Here is an 18,967-nt window from a genome sequence, read left to right on the forward strand (position 1 = left end):
CTGTTTTTAAAACTTATTATGTTTAATGGTATCATGATCTGTGCTTTCCAAACCTAAATCCAATCAGTCAAATAGCTGGGATAGTCTCACAATAACATATCAGTAGGTGCATGTCATGGATTGAATGGAATCTCAGCCTGTGACAGTTGGAAATGCCAGACCCACTTGAACATATTGCCCAAGGATTTTGTTTGCAGATGCACAGCTACACGTGTACCTGCTCCTAAATCACAACTGGACTTCTGCAGAACCACAGCCTTCTAGAGAAGCCAGAGTGATTAATCAGCAGGCTACCAGTTTGACATCCCAGGGATCGGGGCCCTCTAGATAATTAAGATCTTTCCCTGCAACAATTAATCCATTATGCCCTGAGCTGGCATTATTGTATGAGTGAATTGTATGTGGCCTTAAGAAAATAAATAATTAACAACTTTCATCTAATACCTCTACCAGTGCAACCCAAGGACATGGTGAAGTGCTTTCAGCAGAGTTGGTGATGCATAGTAATGACGACTTGTCGGCACAGGAATGTGAGAAATTCACCTCCTTCATAAGCACAGCTCTGCAAACTCCAGGATTTTCAAAAGATTACCAGAGGCTGAAGTGCTGGAGGAAAAGTTGACCTAAAAACTACCACGTTAGCAGCTCTCTCTTGGGAAATTGCCTGGGCTTTCTAGGACTGTGGTGAATGCTTCCAGTTTTGGTTTTGCAAGCCTCTCAAGAACCTTCAATTATTGATTTGCATCCTGAGCAACCAAAGGCTTGTAAAACAGCAGCCTGAGTTCAGCTGCAAATTGGACTTTCAGAGGACACTGTTAAGGTTCTAAGTTTATCACAAGATCCCAGGATGTTAGGGGTTGGAAGGGACCTCCATAAATCGAGTCCAACTCTCCTGTCAGAGAAGGACCAGAGAATCTGGCACAGGTCACACAGGAACACATCCAGACAGGGCTGGAAAGGCTCCAGAGAAGGAGACTCCACAACCTCTCTGGGCAGCCTGTGCCAGGGCTCTGTGAGCCTTACACTCAAGAAGTTCTTCCTCATGTTGAGGTGCAACTTCTCTGCTGTAGTTTATACCCATTGCCCTTTTCCTATGCCAGGGCACAACTGAGAAGAGTTTGTCCCCTCCCTCTTGACCCCAGCCCTCAGATATTTATAAACATTGATCAGATCCCCTCTCAGCCTTCACTTCACTGGACCAAACAGCCCCAGGTCACTCAGCCTCTCCAGCCCCTTCATCTTCTTCTCCCATAATGAAGAGCTGATGAAGGCTTCTCCAACAACCAAAACTTCCTCAGCTGTTTCCTCAGCTGTTGCCCATTTCCAGACAGACAGGAGAGAATCCCTTTGCAGTGTCAGATTCAGTGACCTGTCCCGCTGAAGCAGCTAGGCAGCAGACTACCATCTCAGCATGAGTCTGCAGCAGCCTGCCCCATCAGCAGTTACTGACTCAGTTGCTGCTCCCACACGATGGAATCTGGTATAGACACAAGGCTCCACAGGAAGAAACCAGCCTGGTACCACCAGGCCATACCTGCCACCTCTGATGGGCAGTGCCACTGTTTGAGAGCATTATCTTGGCACCTAAGAATGGAGCTGCTGCCAGAGACTGATGCCCTGGCACTGCTAAGGGAACCGTGAACTCCAGGGAACTTTGCTCATCATAATGCCATTTTAATACCAAACACAGTTCCTGGCCTCAGGCTGCTGCCTCCAAGGCAGAACTTGGGCACATCTCCTCAGGCCCAAATCACACCTCAGGCACACCCAGAACCTTAACCTCGGTCCCTCCTCCTTGGGCATGCCTTGGACCTTGCCTGGTGGGGGACACGAGGGGCAGAGAGGGGAGTTTGGTCAGCAGCAGGTGTGAAGTTGAATCTAAAAGATGTCTCTCCAACACAAGGGGATGCACTCTCTCTCTAGAGTGCTCTCTTCTCTTTCTTAGCACAACAGCAGAGGGCTTTTCCAGCAACAATAAGAGTAGCATGGTCCACAGATTGAGAGAGGGGATTCTGCCCCTCTGCTCATGAGGCCTCACCTGCAGTCTTGTGTCCAGATCTGGGCCCTCCAACACAGGAAAGACATGGACCTGCTGCAATAGGTTCGGAATATCAGAGGGCTAGGGCACCTCTGCCACCAAGACAGGCTGAGGATGTTGGGCTGTTCATTTTCAACAGAAGGCATCAGGGGAGACCTTAGAGCTGCATTTCAATATCTTAAGGGGACCATGAGGCGGTCTCACTTCTGAGCATGAACTGTGTGGTCCCTCCACTGCCAGCAATGCTCTATCCATATTGTCAGTTAACAGTCCTTTCATCACTTATTACCCTTGTTTATTCTCTTCACAAACAGAACATCTTGTGATAGTTATTAGGTATCTTGTGAAAACTACTTGGGAGGCCTATTGTGTTGAAAAGCTGGAGGACAAAAGGGTTGAGAAAATAAAAATGAAGCTGTGCAGTCAATTCCCTCAAATCTTCCTTAACATAAAGCACAAAACAGAAGCTGAGCCTTCAAATAAAATGTCTAAGTAGTGTACACAAAATAATGCTCTAATGTATAGCACGTGAAAAATGGCAGCAGTGCAGCTGGGAAAGTCAAGCACAGTTCAGAGTCCCTGTTGCTAAGTGTGTGCTGAAAAGCCACTTCGAGTTCAGCTTCTTAAAGAGGAGGAGAGTGGTAGGAGCTGCAAGAGACATCTGGAGATCATCCAGTCCAACCTCCCTGCTAGAGCAGGTTCACCGCAACAAGATCACACAGGAACATAACCAGGAAGGTTTGGAATGTCTCTAGAGATGGAGACTCTACCACCTCTCTGGGCAGCCTGGTCCAGAGCTCCGTCACCCTTAAATTGAAGTTCTTCCTCATGTTCAGAAGGAACTTTTGATGCTCAGGATTGTGCCTGTTACCTGGACACCAGTGAAAAAAGCCTGATTCCATCCTCCTGACACCCACCCTTCAAGTATTGATCAGCATTGATGAGCTCCCCCCTCGCTTTTCTCTTAGCCAGACTAAAAAGCCTCAATTCTCTCAGGCTTTCCTCATAAGAGAGATGTTTTAGTCCCCCAGACCTCTTTGTAGCCTTTTCTTGTACTGTCTCCAGTAAGTCCCTGTCCTTCTGGAACTAAGGAGCCCACGCCTGCCTGCAGCCTTTCCCACACAGGGGAATTCTGTTGCAGGATGCCTGGACAATTCAAATGCCCAGCAAAGGTGTACTACACTAATGGTGAGCTACAACTTGATACTGTGAAACAGAAAACTTCACTTCAGATCACTTTTGTTGCAAGACTCATTAGTAGAAGCTATTCATATCTCTAAGCATGCCCTGTGCTGCAGAATTATTTCTCCACATTCAAATTTGTGAGGATAAAGTAATAATTACACACAAATAAGAGTGACTTCTTAGCTACTTCTTGGAATGCAAAGCAGGATTAGAGCTTTCTTGTTTGGAGAGAAATTGTTTACAAGGGTCTGCAGGGACAAGATGAGGGCAATGGTTTCAAACTAGAGCAGATTGAGGTTGCATGTGAAGAACAAGTTCTGCACCAGGAGAGTGCTGGAACACTGCAACAGGTTGCCCAGGGAGATGGTTGAGGCCCCATCCCTGGAGATATTCAAGGCGAGGCTGGACAGGGCTGTGGACAATGTGATCTAGTTGAGGATGATCCTGCTGAGTGCAGAGGGGCTGGACTGGATGAGCTTTGGAGGTTCCTTCCAACCCAAATCATTCTGTGACCACAACTAGTTTTAGCTTTCAGAGCTGGACATTGGGATTTTATTTTATTTCATTTATTTTTATGATGTGCAAGACACATTTAGGAGATAAACAACCTAAATATTTGCTTAGATTTTTATGATTTGCCTCCAAGGGACTGAAATGTGGCCTGAGCTGGAAGAGGAATAAAGACACAGCTCCCATCAAGTTTAGGTGCTCTCAGTTGTCTACATTTAGCCCATGTCTGTGGCTAAACTCTAGCAGGTGCTCTATCACAGGTCTTTTCCAACCAAATAATTCTGCAGCAAAGGAAACATATTAACCAGCTAGAAAAATACTCATCAGCATCAGGTCTGCATTGCCATGGTGGTGAATGGAGTCAAGTCATGCAGGTAGCCAACCATCACAAGTGGTGTTCCCCAGCACTGCAGCCAGTTCTGTTTAATGTCTTTATCAGTGACCTGGATGAGGGAACTGAGTGCACTCTCACCAAGAGTGCAGATGACACTAAACTGAGCAGAAGTGTCGGTATCTGTAACCATGTCTAGGCACAGATGATTTAGTTACCAGTCATAGAAGAGAATCATAGAATCAGAATTGGAAGGGATCACAAGGATCATCTACTTCTAACCCTCCTGCCACGGGCAAGGACACCTTACACTAGATCAGGCTGGCCAGATCCTCATCCAGCCTGACCTTAAACATCTCCATGGATGAGGTTTCCACCACCTCCCTGGGCAACCTGTTCCAGGGTCTCACCACCCTCATGGTGAATAACTTCTTCCTAACATCCAGTCTGAAACTCCCCATTTCCAGCTTTGGTTCATCCCCCCCAGTCCTATCACCACCTGACAGCCTAAAACATCCCTCCCCAGCTTTCTTGTAGGCCCCCTTAAGATACTGAAAGGCCACAATAAGGTCACCTTGGAGCTTCTCCTCTCCAGACTAAACAGCCTCAGCTCCCTCAGTCTCTCCTCATAGGAGAGGTGCTTCTGATGAATAGCAGCTGTAGTAGTCCCAACAGCAGCTTGGAACCCCCAGTGGTTAATGTGAACTCTTATCTAAGCCAAGTGAAAGTTGCTGATATAGAAAAGATTGTTCACTACAAAGATGAATGTAGACCATTATCTCCAAGTGTTGTGATTCTACAAAGTTCACACAGTAGATGAGCTACACCAAGAAATCGGTCTCTGGTGGCTTTTCTTTTTCCCTGAGATTTTAGTACCTTTTTTTATTATATCTATCATAAAAGTGTTTTGGAACATCCTTTACTATCAAAACCAAAGGCTTTTAAAATTTCAAACATTGCCACAAGGACCTGCATCTACCATTAAGAGGAGAGAATGTGAAAACATGAAAAATAAAGAATCAGAACTGTCAGCCAGTGGTCCTCTTGGGGTAATACTCCCATAAAGCTGAACTTTAAAATACTAATCTAATTTGCAATACATTTCTTTGCTGGCAGAAGCAGGGAGCCAATACCAGGAGCTGTAAATGGCAATTAATCAGAGATGTACCTGGAAAACTTTGCCCTTCCCTCTCCTGCTTATTCTGTGCACGAAGTAGTCTCTTGACTTGGAGGTAGTCTCACCACCGTTATTTCCCAGTGCTTGAGCAGTGCTTAATGATATCCTAAAGGGGAAGGCTACTCATTAGCAGCAATAACAAAGCAAAGCAGTTCACATGAATTAGTGATCCGTGCTCTTGGTGCTCCTTGATGTTGGGAAATGTTAACTTAGGTTTATTGATCAGAAAGACAGAGCAGTGAGATAAAAATGACTTGCTGCAGCCATGCAAGAAATCTGTAGTAAGCCCAGTAACAAAACACCTCTGCTAAATTCTCTTTTGGAGGTTTACATTTCAAGAGCTCTGGCAATAAATGTGGAAGGAGGGAAGAGATTTGTCCTGCTCTGTCAGTGAGAGTTTCTGCTTCATTGTCTGAGCCCAAGGAAATATTAGCAATGAACAACATCAGTGCTTCCAGGAGCAGCTCTTGCCTTGGGGCTATTGGGATCTATGCCCATCAGAACTTTTATTTTGGGGGAAGTTTTCCTGAGTCTTATTTCCCTTGTGCAGTAGCTGAGGATGAGGAAATCATTGCAGCAATGCTGCCACTACCCCACGTGGGAAGAAGATGGATATGGAGACTAAACAGGATCAATAGGAATTCCCACCAGACAAAAAGCAGGAAGACTTGCTGGCCTTATTGCAGCCTACTCATACAGGCTCTGTCCTACTTTTAGCTATGTCTTTTGCAGCAACTATATTTTGCTGTTACTGATAAAGAAATCCCACTAAACTAAGCAGGATACAGCCTAATTATACGGGGCTGGAGAACAAGTCACAGGATGTTAGGGACCCAAAGAGATCATCAAGTCCAAGTCCTGCAGCTCCATAAGTGTTGACTCAGCAGTTGAAGAACTCATTCATAATTTTACTAGAATTTGGAAGAGTTACTTAAAAGGATGTTGGTGTCTAGCAAACTGTGCACTCTAATTCTCTTTGAAAGGAGAGAGAAGGAAACAAAAGCAATAGTCCTATTCACAGAACCACAGAGTTCCAGCTTGGAAGGGACCCCCAGGTCCATCTGGTCCAACCTTTCTAGGTGATAGTGAAATTGGAAAGAGCTGGCCCAGCACCCTGGCAAACTGAGTCTTAGCAACCATCCAGTGTAGGGGACTCCATCACTTCCCCTGGGAGATTATTCCAATGTCTGACTGCTCTCACAGGGAAACATTTTCTTCTGGAGTGCAATGGGAATCTCTCCAGCAGTAATTTGTGCCCATCAGCCCTTGTCTTTTCCATAGGACTCCTTGTTAAAAGGGAGTCTCCACCCTGCCAGTCACAGGCATGTTAGAGCTCAGGGTTTTTTGAAGATTGCATTCTGAAAGGACATAACAGAGCTATTTCCTACTGCAGAAGCCATCCTTCAGCTGTGTCTCTACAGACAACCTCTGCAAATTCACAGATGCCAGCAGACCTTGGTCTGTGCACAATGCTAGACACAAAATTTCTATCTGTTCTAACTTGTTGTCATCAGCCTTTCTCTTCTCCATGGGACTCCTTACAAAAACGGAATCCCCATCCTCCTGGTAACCACCCTACATGTATTGGCCCATGGTAATAAGGTCTCCCCTCAGCGTTCTCTTCTCCAGGCTTAAAAATCCAAGTTATTCTTTCTATATTTACTTTGAGGGTAGCAGAGCACTAGGCAAGGCTGCCTAGAATGGTTATGGAGTCACCACTTCTAAAGGAATTCAAAATCCACCTGGATGTGTTTGTGTGTGATTTACTCTGAGTGTTCCTGCTCTTACAGAGAGGTTGGAATAGAAGTTCTTCAGAGGTCTGTGATTCTGTGACTGTCCACAGCAAGAACATACCTGTTGGAGGCAGCGTTGTGGGTTCTGCTGGCAAAAAATCCTGGGCTGGCAAACACTCCCTGGAAAATGTGAGGTCATCAAGTGCTAGGCCATCTTGGGGACCTTTTCCAGCTATCCCTTCAAAGACAACTTGGAAATCTTCCTCTCCATCTCCAGACAGGATCAGTGCCTTGTGCTGCCAGAAATTTCCCTGACTGCCAGTAAGATTCAGGAGAACTTGTTCATGCTTTGCTGTGGTCCTCTGGTAGACAATCAATGATCCAATGTGAGCTCCATACATATGGTAATAGAAAAGTATCTGTAAGCAAGAGCAGGAGAATCATGTATACAACAGGTGAATTACTGTGGCCTATTCTGCTATTCTATTTACCCCCATTCTTATCATAGAGTCCTAGAGTGGTTTGAGTTGGAAAGGACCTTAAAGGTCATCCCAATGCCAACCCGCTTGCCATGGGACACCTCCCAGTAGCCCAGGCTGCTCAAGGCCTCATCCAACTTGGGCTTGAACACCTCCAAGGAGGGGGCATCCACAACCTTTCTGTACATAGCAGGTCACAAAGATGATCCAAGGGCTGGAGCACCTTTGCTCTGAAGACAGGCTGACAGAGTTGGGGTTGCTCAGCCTGGAGAAGAGAAGGTTCTAGAGAGACCTTAGAGCAGCTTTACAGTAAGTGAAAAGGGGTAAAGGAGAGCTGGAGAGGGACCTTTCACAAAGACATGGAGTGATAGGATAAATGTTATCACCTTCAAAATGGAATAAGATGGATTCAAATGAGATAGGAGGAGGAAAACCTTCCCCATGAATGTGGCAAGGCATTGGAACAGGCTGCCCAGACAAGCTGTGAGGGTTCTGAGCCTGGACGTTCTCGAAGGTAGCTTAGATGTGGCCTTGAGCAAGCTCATCTAGTAGGAGGAGTCCCTGCCCATGACAAGATGTTTGGAACTAGAAGATATTCAAGGTTCCTTCCAACCCAGATTCTGCAGGACCCCAAAAGAAGACAATTCATGCTATGATATGCAACAACATGTGCATAGCTCAGATTACTTCCTAGTCTGGAGCATACCACAAGTCCTAAGGCATAAAAACTGTCTTAGTTCTTCTAGCTATAAAAACATCATAGCAAATATTATGACACTCATGTAAATGTACAATACCTGCTGCTGTAACAGTTCCTAGGCTTCTGCAGTCTACTGCATTGTGCAAACACACTAATTTCTTTCAGAAAGGTACATTTATAATTAACTTCTCTGTCTCCATTCTTATATTCACAGAATCATCAGGTATGCCAGAGGTGTCTGGTTATTTATGACTACTAATTTTAAGACCTAGTAACAACGCCACTGGTGCTGTATTTATCCTGCTTTCTCCATAAAACCACCAACCATGACATAGTTATAGGCTACTTAGGGCAAGTGTCACATAAGACATATTCAGTGTCTTCTTCTGGGTGAGGCTGCACCTGGAATACTGGTTTGGGTTTGGGAAAGGCACTGAGGGGCTGGAGTGCTTGTAGAGAAGGGAAATGGTGCTGGTCAAAAGCAGCTGAGGGAACTGGGGGTGTTTAGTGTGGAGAAGAGGAGAATGAGGGGAGACATTGCTCTCTACAGCTCCCTGAAAGAAGGTTGGAGCCAGGTGGGGGTTGGTGTCCTCTCCCTAGTATCAGGTGATAGACTGAGAGGAAATGCCCTGAAACTGTGCCAACAGGGGTTAGGTTGAATATTAATAAACATTTCCTGCAAAGGTGATCAGGGATTGGCACAGGCTGCCCAGCAAAGTGGTGCAGTCCCCATCCCTGAAGGTATTCACAAAACCTGGGGCCCTGGCACTTGGGGACATGGTTCAGTGGCCATGGTTCAGGCTGAAGGTAGGGCTCAATGATCCTGGAGATGTTTTCCAAGCAAAATGACTCTGATCCATTGTCAGCTTCCTTGCACTTATCTCCTTTCAGAAACGGTTCTGCCACATGATAGATGTTTTAACGTGCTTTCAAGGAAATCAAATCATGCCCTGACTCTTCTGCAACATGTTTTTCCTTTCTCAAGATATATTTCAGTGCTCATCTTGACTCATTTAAGGAGCATTACCTTGGTGACAAACTAGAAACAAGTTCTGCACTCCTGTAAGTACCACACCATCATGTACCTTGCAGTTTTTATTCCTCCTGCTTAGGACAGGACTGGAGATCCTGGCTTTCTCTCCTGGCAGCTGGAAAAATGAACTCTTTATAAAAATATAATGACCAGATGGCTCTTGCAGTGTATGATCAGTAGCTGGTGCAGTGCCTGTCTTCATAGTACTGCTAGTTCTGAGGTTCCAGCCAAAATAATATTTTTCATCTTTCTTCCATCCACAAAAGTCAAACTCAAAGCTGCAATGACCAAGAGATGTACCTGAAAGACATTTGCACAGGCAGGGAAAGAGATCTTGTTTCAAAATGTTGTCTGTGTACATCTGGTACAACACAGCACTCAAATCCACTTTGAAAAAATAAGACTTTGTCAATATAAAAAAAATTAATCTCCATATGTCTTCTTAAACAAAACATTTTTAATGCTCTAGGATATAATAATAGGCTAGAATAAAGCTGTAGATAGATGAGGCAGGTCTCTGTACTCCTGATTATAGCCAATGAAGTTCTCAGTATTAAAGCAACAAAACACTACAATCTACTTTAGGTCAAAGCGAACATCTCTTTAGGGTCTTACACAGAGTTCAACCATAGGGCAGCCAAGACAGCTGCAGGAACCTAGCATCTTTTGGAGGAACAGGTTAATCATGGAATCATAAAATTGTTTCAGTTGGAAAAGACCTCTAAGACTATCAAGTCCAACCATTGACCTAACACCATGTCCCAAAGTGCCACATCCACATCGTTCTTGAACACCTCCAGCAATGGGGACTCCACCACCCCCTTGGGCAGCCTGTTCCAATGACTCAACACTGTTGAAGGAAAGACATTTTTCCTAACATCCAACCTAAACCTCCCCTGGCACAATTTCAGGCCATTCCCTCTCCTTCTCTCACCTGATACCAGAGAGAAGAGCCCAATCCCCACCTCACTGCAATCTCCTTTCAGGGAGCTGTAGAGTACCATGAGGTGTCTCCTCAGTCTCCTTTTCTCCAGACAAAGCATCCCCTGCTCCCGCAGCTGCTCCTCCCCAGCTCTGTTCTCCAGACCCTTTATCAGCTTCATTGCCCTTCTCTGGGCATGCCCTAACACCTTAATGTCCTTCTTGGAGTGAAGGCCCCAGAACTGCACCCAGTACTCAGGATGTAACCTCACCACTGCTGAGTGCAGGGCACCATCACTACCCTGGTCCTGCTGGCCACAATATTGCTGACCCAGGCCAAGATGCTGTTTGCCTTACACATTTTCACTTGATTAAACACATATAGTGGAGGGGGCACCAACAAAAGAAATCCCAAGTATTCCAGGAGACAGTGGAATTTAAAGCAGCAGTAAAAAAGCAATTCCCAGGAAAGCATTTTCTTCATAGGACTGTCCCAATTCATCTCCTTTCTAATGGAGGATCAGTATAGAATACTATAGGAGGTTACAAAACCCAAATCCTATCAGCCTGTTTAAATTCTTCAGTGTTTTCTTGGCTGCTGATGCTACATGGGAAATATAGACAATCCCCCCCAAACCCAACAGAAAATTAAAGGCAAAATTTAAGAACCTTTCTCAGCAGATTAATTCTAACTTGACATACACAATCATAGAAACATCCAGGCTGGAAAAAGCCCCTCAGGATCACCAAGGTCAACCTATAATCCTACTCTATAAGGTGCAGCCTAAACCCATAGCCCCAAGCATCACATCCAAATGACCCTTAAACACATCCAGGGTTGGTGACTCCACCACCTCCCTGGGCAGCTCATTCCAGTCCCTGACCACTCTCTCTGTGAAAAACTTTTTCCTAATGTCCAATCTAAACCTCCCCAGTCTCAGATTGAGGCCACTCCCCCTTGTTCTGTCTCACATTACCTGTGAGAAGAGACCAGCAGCAGCTTCTCCACAATATCCCTTCAGGTAGCTGTAAACAGCCATAAGGTCTCCCCTCAGCCTCCTCTTCCTCAAACTGAAGTTCATGTTCAGTTTCAGAGGATCACAACTAGGTCCCACATACCCCAGTGACATAGGCTTCCTGGTTTGGAGATTGCTGAGAAGGTTAACAGTGCAAAACCTGGAGAAAAGAAGGAGGGGGCTACAGGAGAGCTGGGGAGGGACTTCTGACAAGGGCTGGGAGTGACAGGACATGGGGCAATGGCTTTGAGCTGAAATAGGAGAGATTAGGAAGAAATTCTTCCCAGTGAGGGTGGCAAGACTCTGGAACAGGTTGCCCAAGGAGGTGGTGGATGTCCCCTCCCTGGAGGTGTTCAAGGCAAGGTTGGATGAGGCCTTGAGCAACCTGGGCTGGTGGGAGGTGTCCCTGCCTGTTGCAAGAAGGGCTGGAACAGGATGATCTGGAAGGTCTTTTCCAACATAGATCATTCTATGACTATGAAAACTATTCACAAACCACAGCCCTTTCGCTTATCTGCACAGGGTATCAGCATCCCTTTGCTTCACAGAGTTGTGCTCACTAAGAATTTGATAAACTGAGTCTGTAATCTTGATAAAGAGAAGGCAACAGTTCATAATCAAATCTGCTTTGTTTGAGAGCTGATGTGAACATTTCCCACGACTGTACTAGAAAAAAGAAGTGTCAGCACTTATCTTGTGATCCACTCCTCCAGAGGAGAACCCACTTGACATGAAACACCACACTGTGAATCCAGTATTACGATGCTGTTTCGTGATGCCTCTCATGAAAGCAAAACTGCACAGTATTCAGACTAAAATGCTTTGCTAAGAGAGCTGACAAGCCTTGAAATATCAAAGGAGGCAGGGTCTCTCATATCCCATAGGTATTGTTCTTGAAGTACTTTTCTCAGCCCGATTACATGATGAAGTTCTGTTTTTTCAGCCTCAATCCACCCTTTTCAGATGGAAAGCAGGTTTGTATTCTCTGCTTTTAAACACAGTTTCTATCTCAGTTATTTTAAGAAATCCACTAACAGCTCTGCTTATTTTCTGTCATAGGATTTCAAATTAACTAACAGCAAATTGAGATCCTTAAAGGCCAAGGAATAGTATTAAATTGTTACCTCCTCCTTTGCTTTCTGAGCTGAGGAGCTGGCAATAGTGTTCAAGTAAGAACAATTCACAGCAGGCATCCTTATTTATAAGAACGAATGCTTTCTAAATGACCACACTTACTGCAGAGAGTGGGGCTCTCATCTGAGTTATCTGCACAGTCATTTACAAAATCACACAGCTGATCCTTTGGGATGCAGTACTTGTTGGCACATGTGAACTCTTCTGATGTGCAAGGTCTGTCCGGGATGAGCAAGGGGGCGCAGTCTTCAAATGTGATGTCGTCCACTGCCACGTCTCCCACGTAGCTGACACCACGTTTTGCCCTGAAAACAACCTGATCAGAAGTGCAGTATTAACAAGGTTGTAAAAGACCTTTGAGATCCTCCAGTCCAACCTATGACCTAACACCTTCTAATTAACTAAACCATGGCACTAAGTGCCTCACCCAGCCTCCTCTTAAACACCTCCAGGGATGCGGACTCCACCACCTCCCCAGGCAGCCCATTCCAATGCCAATCACTCTCTCTGTGAAGAACTTCTTCCTAACATCCAGCCTGAACCTGCCCTGGCACAACTTGAGGCTGTGTTCCCTTGTTCTCTTGCTGCTTGCCTGGCAGAAGAGCCCAACCCCACCTGGCTACAGCCTCCCTTCAGGTAGTTGCAAACAGCAATGAGGTCTGCCCTGAGCCTCCTCTTCTGCAGGCTGCACACCCCCAGCTCCCTCAGCCTCTCCTCACAGGGCTGTGCTCCAGGCCCCTCAGCAGCCTTGGTGCCCTTCTCTGGACATGTTCAGCACCTCAACATCTTTCTTAAATTGAGTGGCCCAGAACTGGCCACAAGACTCAAAGCATGGCCTAACCAGTTGTCCCAGGTTGGGGCTATGGGGTTAAAAAATGTTCTGTGACTAGAAGATTGTTATTCCATCCCATAATTCTGCTCTCTCTCTATAGACTCACAACAAGGTCAGCACAGGCTCCTTTGCTCCTCCTCCTGCCCTGAGTGTGTGGCAGGAACGCGTAAGCAGTAGGCCTCTTGGATGGCGGCGGCCTTGGGGGGGAGGATTGGAGCACTGGGGAGTGCAGATTCAGGTGTTTGGGGATGGGGGAAACTTCAAGGGGGTTTGCCATGGTAATTGCTTTGTAATGTCTATAGCTGTATCCTCTCTCTCTCTAAATACAGTTCTGCATTTTCTCTCCAGTTTGATTTGGGAGTTTACTGTCTGTCGGCTCTCTTTAGAAACCCACGCAGCATTTCGGTGGCCCGTACGGGGAACGAGATGGTTGTGCATGGGCTGAGCTGGAGAGAAACGCAGAATTAGAGCACGGAGAGTTGGAAGGCTTGGAGAAGTGAGGCGCTCCCCTCCTGGGCGGCGGAGGGGGAGAAGGAAGCGGCGAGAAGCGAGGGGAAAGGTCTGAGGGGGTTGATGATGCTGTGGGACCCCCGCCCCTGAAGCGGCCACGGCTCTCGCTGACCCACAGCAGGAGGCCGAGCGGCCCTGCCCGGGGCGAGCTGGAGGCGTGGGGTGGAGAGGAGCAGGCAAACCTCTGTGTGTTTTCCCCTCCCGATCGGGATCCGCGGGCGGTGGGAAGGCAGGCGGCTCCGGCCGTGCCGGTCGCCTCCTCTGCACCCGCAGCTCCAGGCAGCGTTAAAGATGGCGCCGGGCGGAAGCAGCGCTGCGCTCCGTGCCGGGCTGATGGCCGCGGCGGCCACCCTCTCGCCGGGCGCAGGGCATGAGCTGGTGGCTGCGGAAGAAACGCCTGTGCTTTGGCACCCTTCCCGTCCCAGCACAGGCAGCGAGCAGGGGCAGGCTGCGGCCGTAAACGGCGAGCCTGCATTTGGAGTGTGTCCTGCTGGGGAAGGTGCGGAGAGCGGCGATGGGGATCTCCGTTCCCCGCTGGAGCTCAGCCTTAGCTTTACAGTGGCGGAACTGGCGGTACCGAGCATGGCAGGGGCTTCCCGAGCACACTGGCTGGCTCTGCACAGAGTAGCCGGCCAGGACTAGCGGCAGCCCTAGAGCCGCAGCGATGCCCTGACGGTAGCGCCTCCTCTGGCCGGTGAGGCAGCGGTGAGGACGGGCGCGCCTGGTCAGGCAGCGGTGAGGACGGGCGCGCCTGGTCAGGCAGCGGTGAGGACGGGCGCGCCTGATTGTTTTAACAAGGATACAACCAAAGCCAGCATACCCATGGCTAAATACCTGTAAGAGGCTTAGGAATCAGCTTCTCTTTCGAAGCCAACATCATGCTCAAGACTCATTGGTCAAAACCCATGTGTCAGACTACTACACACTAAGGGGAAGGAAGTGGAATAGTTTAACTTGAGTTGTATTCAAGCAGAGAAGGGAATATTTCTCTTAAAAATTTATATTAATTTGAGACTGGAGTGAGAAAAGTCAGGGAAAATTGTGTCCAGCGAAGGTAATTAATCAGATGGCCAAAAGGACTGCTCGTGGTGTTCAGAAGGGGAGGCACAGCATGTGTAGAAGGTGAAAAGGGAAACAAGGAGGTGAAGAATGCCTAATATAAAAGTATCCAAAGCCTGGGAAGCACAGAAGAAGTTTAGAATCATGGAGAATATTAGAGAATAATGGAAAATAGTAGAGAATCATGGAGAAACACTCACCTGGAAATGTGAACGAATGCCTAAGAAGACCTCTGCTCTGTTCCACTGGGGACCTTGGCTGCCGCTCTGAGTCCACAGTTTTGAAGTCCTGTTCCCAGTTTTGTAAAGTACCTAGAAAGGAAATAATTACAGTTTACAAAAATATCTTTCCACTATCAACTCACTTCAGGTCCCTTAATGGTATACAAGTGTCCAAGAGTATCTTATCCAACTTATGGCTGTGTCATCATCAAAGACCACAGAATATCTTTTCATGAGGACAAGGGGGAATGGTTTGAAGCTGAGGCAGAGCAGGGTTAGCTTGGAGCTTAGGAAGAAGTTCTTCATTGTGAGGATGGTGAGAGTCTGGAATAGGTTGCCCAGAAAGGTTGTTGCCTCCTCCCTGAAGGAAACTGTAGGACTAAGAATACCATTCAGCCACTTCTTGAACTCAGAGAGTTTGGTTCCATGACCACTTCCCTGGGGAGCCCATTCCAGTAACTAACCATTCTCTCACTGAAGAACCTTCTCCTGTTGTCCTCTCTGATACCAGAGGATTTTTCTGTGTAAATGGCTGTTCAAAGAAAAGAATGCTTTAAGAGTTTCTCAGCCTAGGGCTTTACCTGAACCTATTTATCCCACAAATTTATCCAGAATGCCCAGCAATAAATTAAACATGCTCATTAATGTGTTGTTCTCTCATTCTAAAAAAACCAAAAGTCATCTGTTTGGGCAATGGAAGACTCATAAAGACTCCAACTGCTGGAAACAATCACTGGCTTGTGGCAAGCTGACACTTTCTGAAGTGAGCACAGAGCCTTAACTATGCTTTGCTCCAACCTCTTGGGCATCAAACTTCAACTGAGCTGGCAGTAACGAGATGGGTGTTTGATAGTGTCAAGCTGAGTCTCAAACCAGTGCTCAGAGAGCTAAACATCAGTTCACCAGTGAACTGGATTCCTAGCTCAGACATAAAGAAAATTAGGAACAGAGAAACTTAGAGGTGAAAGAGTTCTGGAGTCTCTAAGTGGAGAGGTGAACATTTCAGGGCTAGGCCATAAAATAGATAATATAATTGGAGCACCATAACTTTATGTCTGGAAGCACACAGCTTGGATCTCCATTTTTTTGTGGCATCTGCTGTGCCCACTGCTATCTTTCCCTACTGCTGTTTTGGCTGCTGCTTCTCCCCATCCCCATCTATATTCTGCAATAGTTTATTACCATATTCTGTAATGTTTTTTTCTGTCTGGACTACATTTTGTTTAAACTGTGAAGAAAAAAAACCCAATAATTTCACTTTCCTGACTTTCCAAATTCTGACTTGTAGGGAGTTTGTTCTCTCTGGTTTATAATAAGTTTTATAAGGTTTATAATAAGTTACTGGGGGAGAGATCCACTTTAACCCATCCCAGCCAGGTGCTCAAACCACTTCTGCTTTTGAGGATTTATGGCTATGGTATCTCATCTCCTTAGGAAAGCTCAGGAATTTTTCATCTTCAGGGAAAAAAAAGGCAAAAAGCAAAAAAAAAAAGGCTTCTTGACAGTTTATGCAGCCCCATCAGTGAGTATCATACCACACAGCAGCTAAACTTCTGCCAAGCAAACAGCAGATCCTCACACTGAAGAGCTTCCCCTCCAGGGGGAAGATCTGGCCAGCCTGATCTAGGGTAAGGTGTCCCTATCCATGGCAGGGCAGTTGGAACTTGATGATCCTTGTGGTCTCTTCCAACCCTGACTGATTCTAAGATTCTGGGCACCAAAAGGGACAGGTGTAACACTGAATAGAAAACCAAAGTGACATCTGTCTGTATAGACAAGAAGAGTTGCCCAAAGGAGACAGGAATTTTAAAGGGGGAAAGCAAATGAATAAAAAGAGACTACAGATGATTTGTGAGAATTAAAGATGCTGAATAAGAAAATGTTGTTCTGACACACACATACAAAGGATATTTTTTAATGAATATAGCCACACAGAATCATCTCAGTTGGAAAAAACCTTTCAGATCACTGACTCTCACCATTCTCCAATTCTATGAAGGCTGGTGCTAAACCATGTCCCTCAGCACCACATCTCTGCAAGATGAAAGCAGCAAGAGAATTTCAAAGGGAATGGGACAGAAAGATCTTTAAAAAGGGCAAAAGCTCCTCTCAGTAAGGTGCATGTGAAAGGGAAATGCTAATAGAGCCAGCCAGGGTGGCAGGTTGCAACCACTGAACATGACCAGAAGCAGATGTCATAGGGAGAAGGCATCACAGAATGATAGATGTTTCATTTGGAAAGTTCAGCCAGTCTATTTGTTCTCTGACTCTACCAAGGCTGGGGCTAAACCCTGTCCCTCAGCATCACAACTCTGCATCATTGAAACACCCCCAGAGATGGGGATTCAACTGCCTCCCTGGACAGCCTGTGCCAGGGGTTGAGAGCTCTTTCAGAGAAGTTTCTTCTTCTATCCAACCTAAACCTCCTTTAGGGCAACTTGAGGCCATTTCCTCTCACCCTCTCACTTGTTACTAGGGAGAAGAGACCAACCCCCACCTGGCTCCAGCCTCCTTTCAGGGAGTTGTAGAGAGCAATGAGGTTTCCCCTCAACCCCTTTTCTCCTCCAGAGAAAACAGGCCCAGTTCCTTCAGCTGCTCCTCAGAAGACCTTCAGGTCTGATGTCTGCACACCTTTTCTTTTCATCATCCAAATAGCTGCATTCTATCAGCTTTCATTAAAGTCTGTACTCAGAGTAACCAAGCCACTGAGAATGTAGTTGTACATTAACCCCACATGCAGTGACCATGCTCCCTTTGCTCCTGCCTGCTCAGGTGACTGAGTCATTTATCCTTAGTGCTTCTTACCACTTCCTGATGCTGTAGCTGCTGTGGAAATCTCATCACAGTTTTACCCAGATGTCACTTTGCAGTGACTCATTTCATTTACAGGTTGCTGAAAGAGGCACTTCTTGTGCTGTAGTTTCCATCCATTGCCCTTGTCCTATCACATGGTGCAACTGAGAAGAGTTTGTCCCTTCCCTCATGATCCCAAGCCCTCAGTTATTTATAAACATGTATTTGATCCCTTTTTTTTAAGTCTTCTCTTCCCCAGGCCAAACAGCCCCAGGTCCCTCAGCCTCTCCTCACAGGGCAGTGCTCCAGCCACTTAAGCATCTTTCTAGCCCTCCCTTTGACTCTCTCCAGCAGATCCCTGTCCCTACTGAACTGAGCAGCCCAGAAATATTGCAGGTGAGGTCTCAGCAGGGTAGAGGGATAGAACTCAGAGGTCTTTTCCAACCTTAATGATTCTATAAGATACTGAAAGCAATGGAGTCAGCAAACACATGTTTTCATTTCCTAGCAGCCCAAGCTTTAATAAACCTAAAGGCTAAGACACAAATTTCCTCACAGTAATTTCAGGCAGCAAAACCCCTAAAAAGCCCAAGCAGAAAGGACATCTCCATACCTCCAGAGAACCTATTGTCGGGCCTGTCATGTGGTTCCAGAACAGGATTTTGCACCTGGGCCCAGTCAGGGAGATGAGTGGGGTAGCAATGTCAGCTGTCTGCCCGAATTCTCCATTGGAGCTGTCTGCAAACAGGTACCAACCTTCCTTGGCACACCTGCTCACAGAGAAAGGGATCTCGTTAGGAAAACAGAACAGCCACTCATAATTAAGTTCCAGTTAGAGTTAGCAGGGTAATACTTCCTTACAGAGGTGTAGCACCTTCTGTCTGAGGAGAATCATAGAATCATAGAACCCTTTCAGTTGGAAGCACCTCTAAGATCATCACAGAGTCACAGAATTAACCAGGTTGGAAAAGACCTTCAGGATCACTGAGTACAACCTGCTTGCCTGGGAGAAGAGATCAACTCTATCTGGCATCAAGTTCCCTTCAGGGAGTTGCAGAGGGCAATGAAGCCTGCCCTGAGCCTCCTCTTCTCCAGGCTGAACAGCCTCAGCTGCTCCTCACAGGGCTGTGCTCCAGCCACCTCACCTGCCTTAGAGCCCAACTGTCAACTTAAGACCATCACAGAATGATTCAGAAGGGACCTCAAAGCTCATCCAGTTCCAACCCCTTGTTCGCCATAGTCAGGGATGCCTCCCACCAGTCCAAGTTGCCCAAGGCCTCATCCAGCCTGACCCT

The 18,967-nt window shown here is 46.5% G+C and overlaps 1 protein-coding gene across 1 annotated transcript in view; it reads right to left on the minus strand.

Moving 5' to 3' along the window:
- Positions 1 to 18,967, minus strand: part of MALRD1 (MAM and LDL receptor class A domain containing 1) — a 209,708-nt gene that overhangs the window by 103,126 nt on the left and 87,615 nt on the right. The window contains exons 22-26 of the mRNA XM_064162534.1: positions 18,286 to 18,442; positions 14,859 to 14,969; positions 12,360 to 12,573; positions 9,239 to 9,486; positions 7,096 to 7,393 (exon numbers count right to left, since the gene is read on the minus strand). Coding sequence (XP_064018604.1) covers positions 7,096 to 7,393; positions 9,239 to 9,486; positions 12,360 to 12,573; positions 14,859 to 14,969; positions 18,286 to 18,442 — 1,028 coding nt within the window. The remainder of the gene's footprint in view (positions 1 to 7,095; positions 7,394 to 9,238; positions 9,487 to 12,359; positions 12,574 to 14,858; positions 14,970 to 18,285; positions 18,443 to 18,967) is intronic.

Source organism: Pogoniulus pusillus, chromosome 23 (assembly GCF_015220805.1).
Source record: "Pogoniulus pusillus isolate bPogPus1 chromosome 23, bPogPus1.pri, whole genome shotgun sequence".
NCBI lineage: Eukaryota > Metazoa > Chordata > Aves > Piciformes > Lybiidae > Pogoniulus > Pogoniulus pusillus.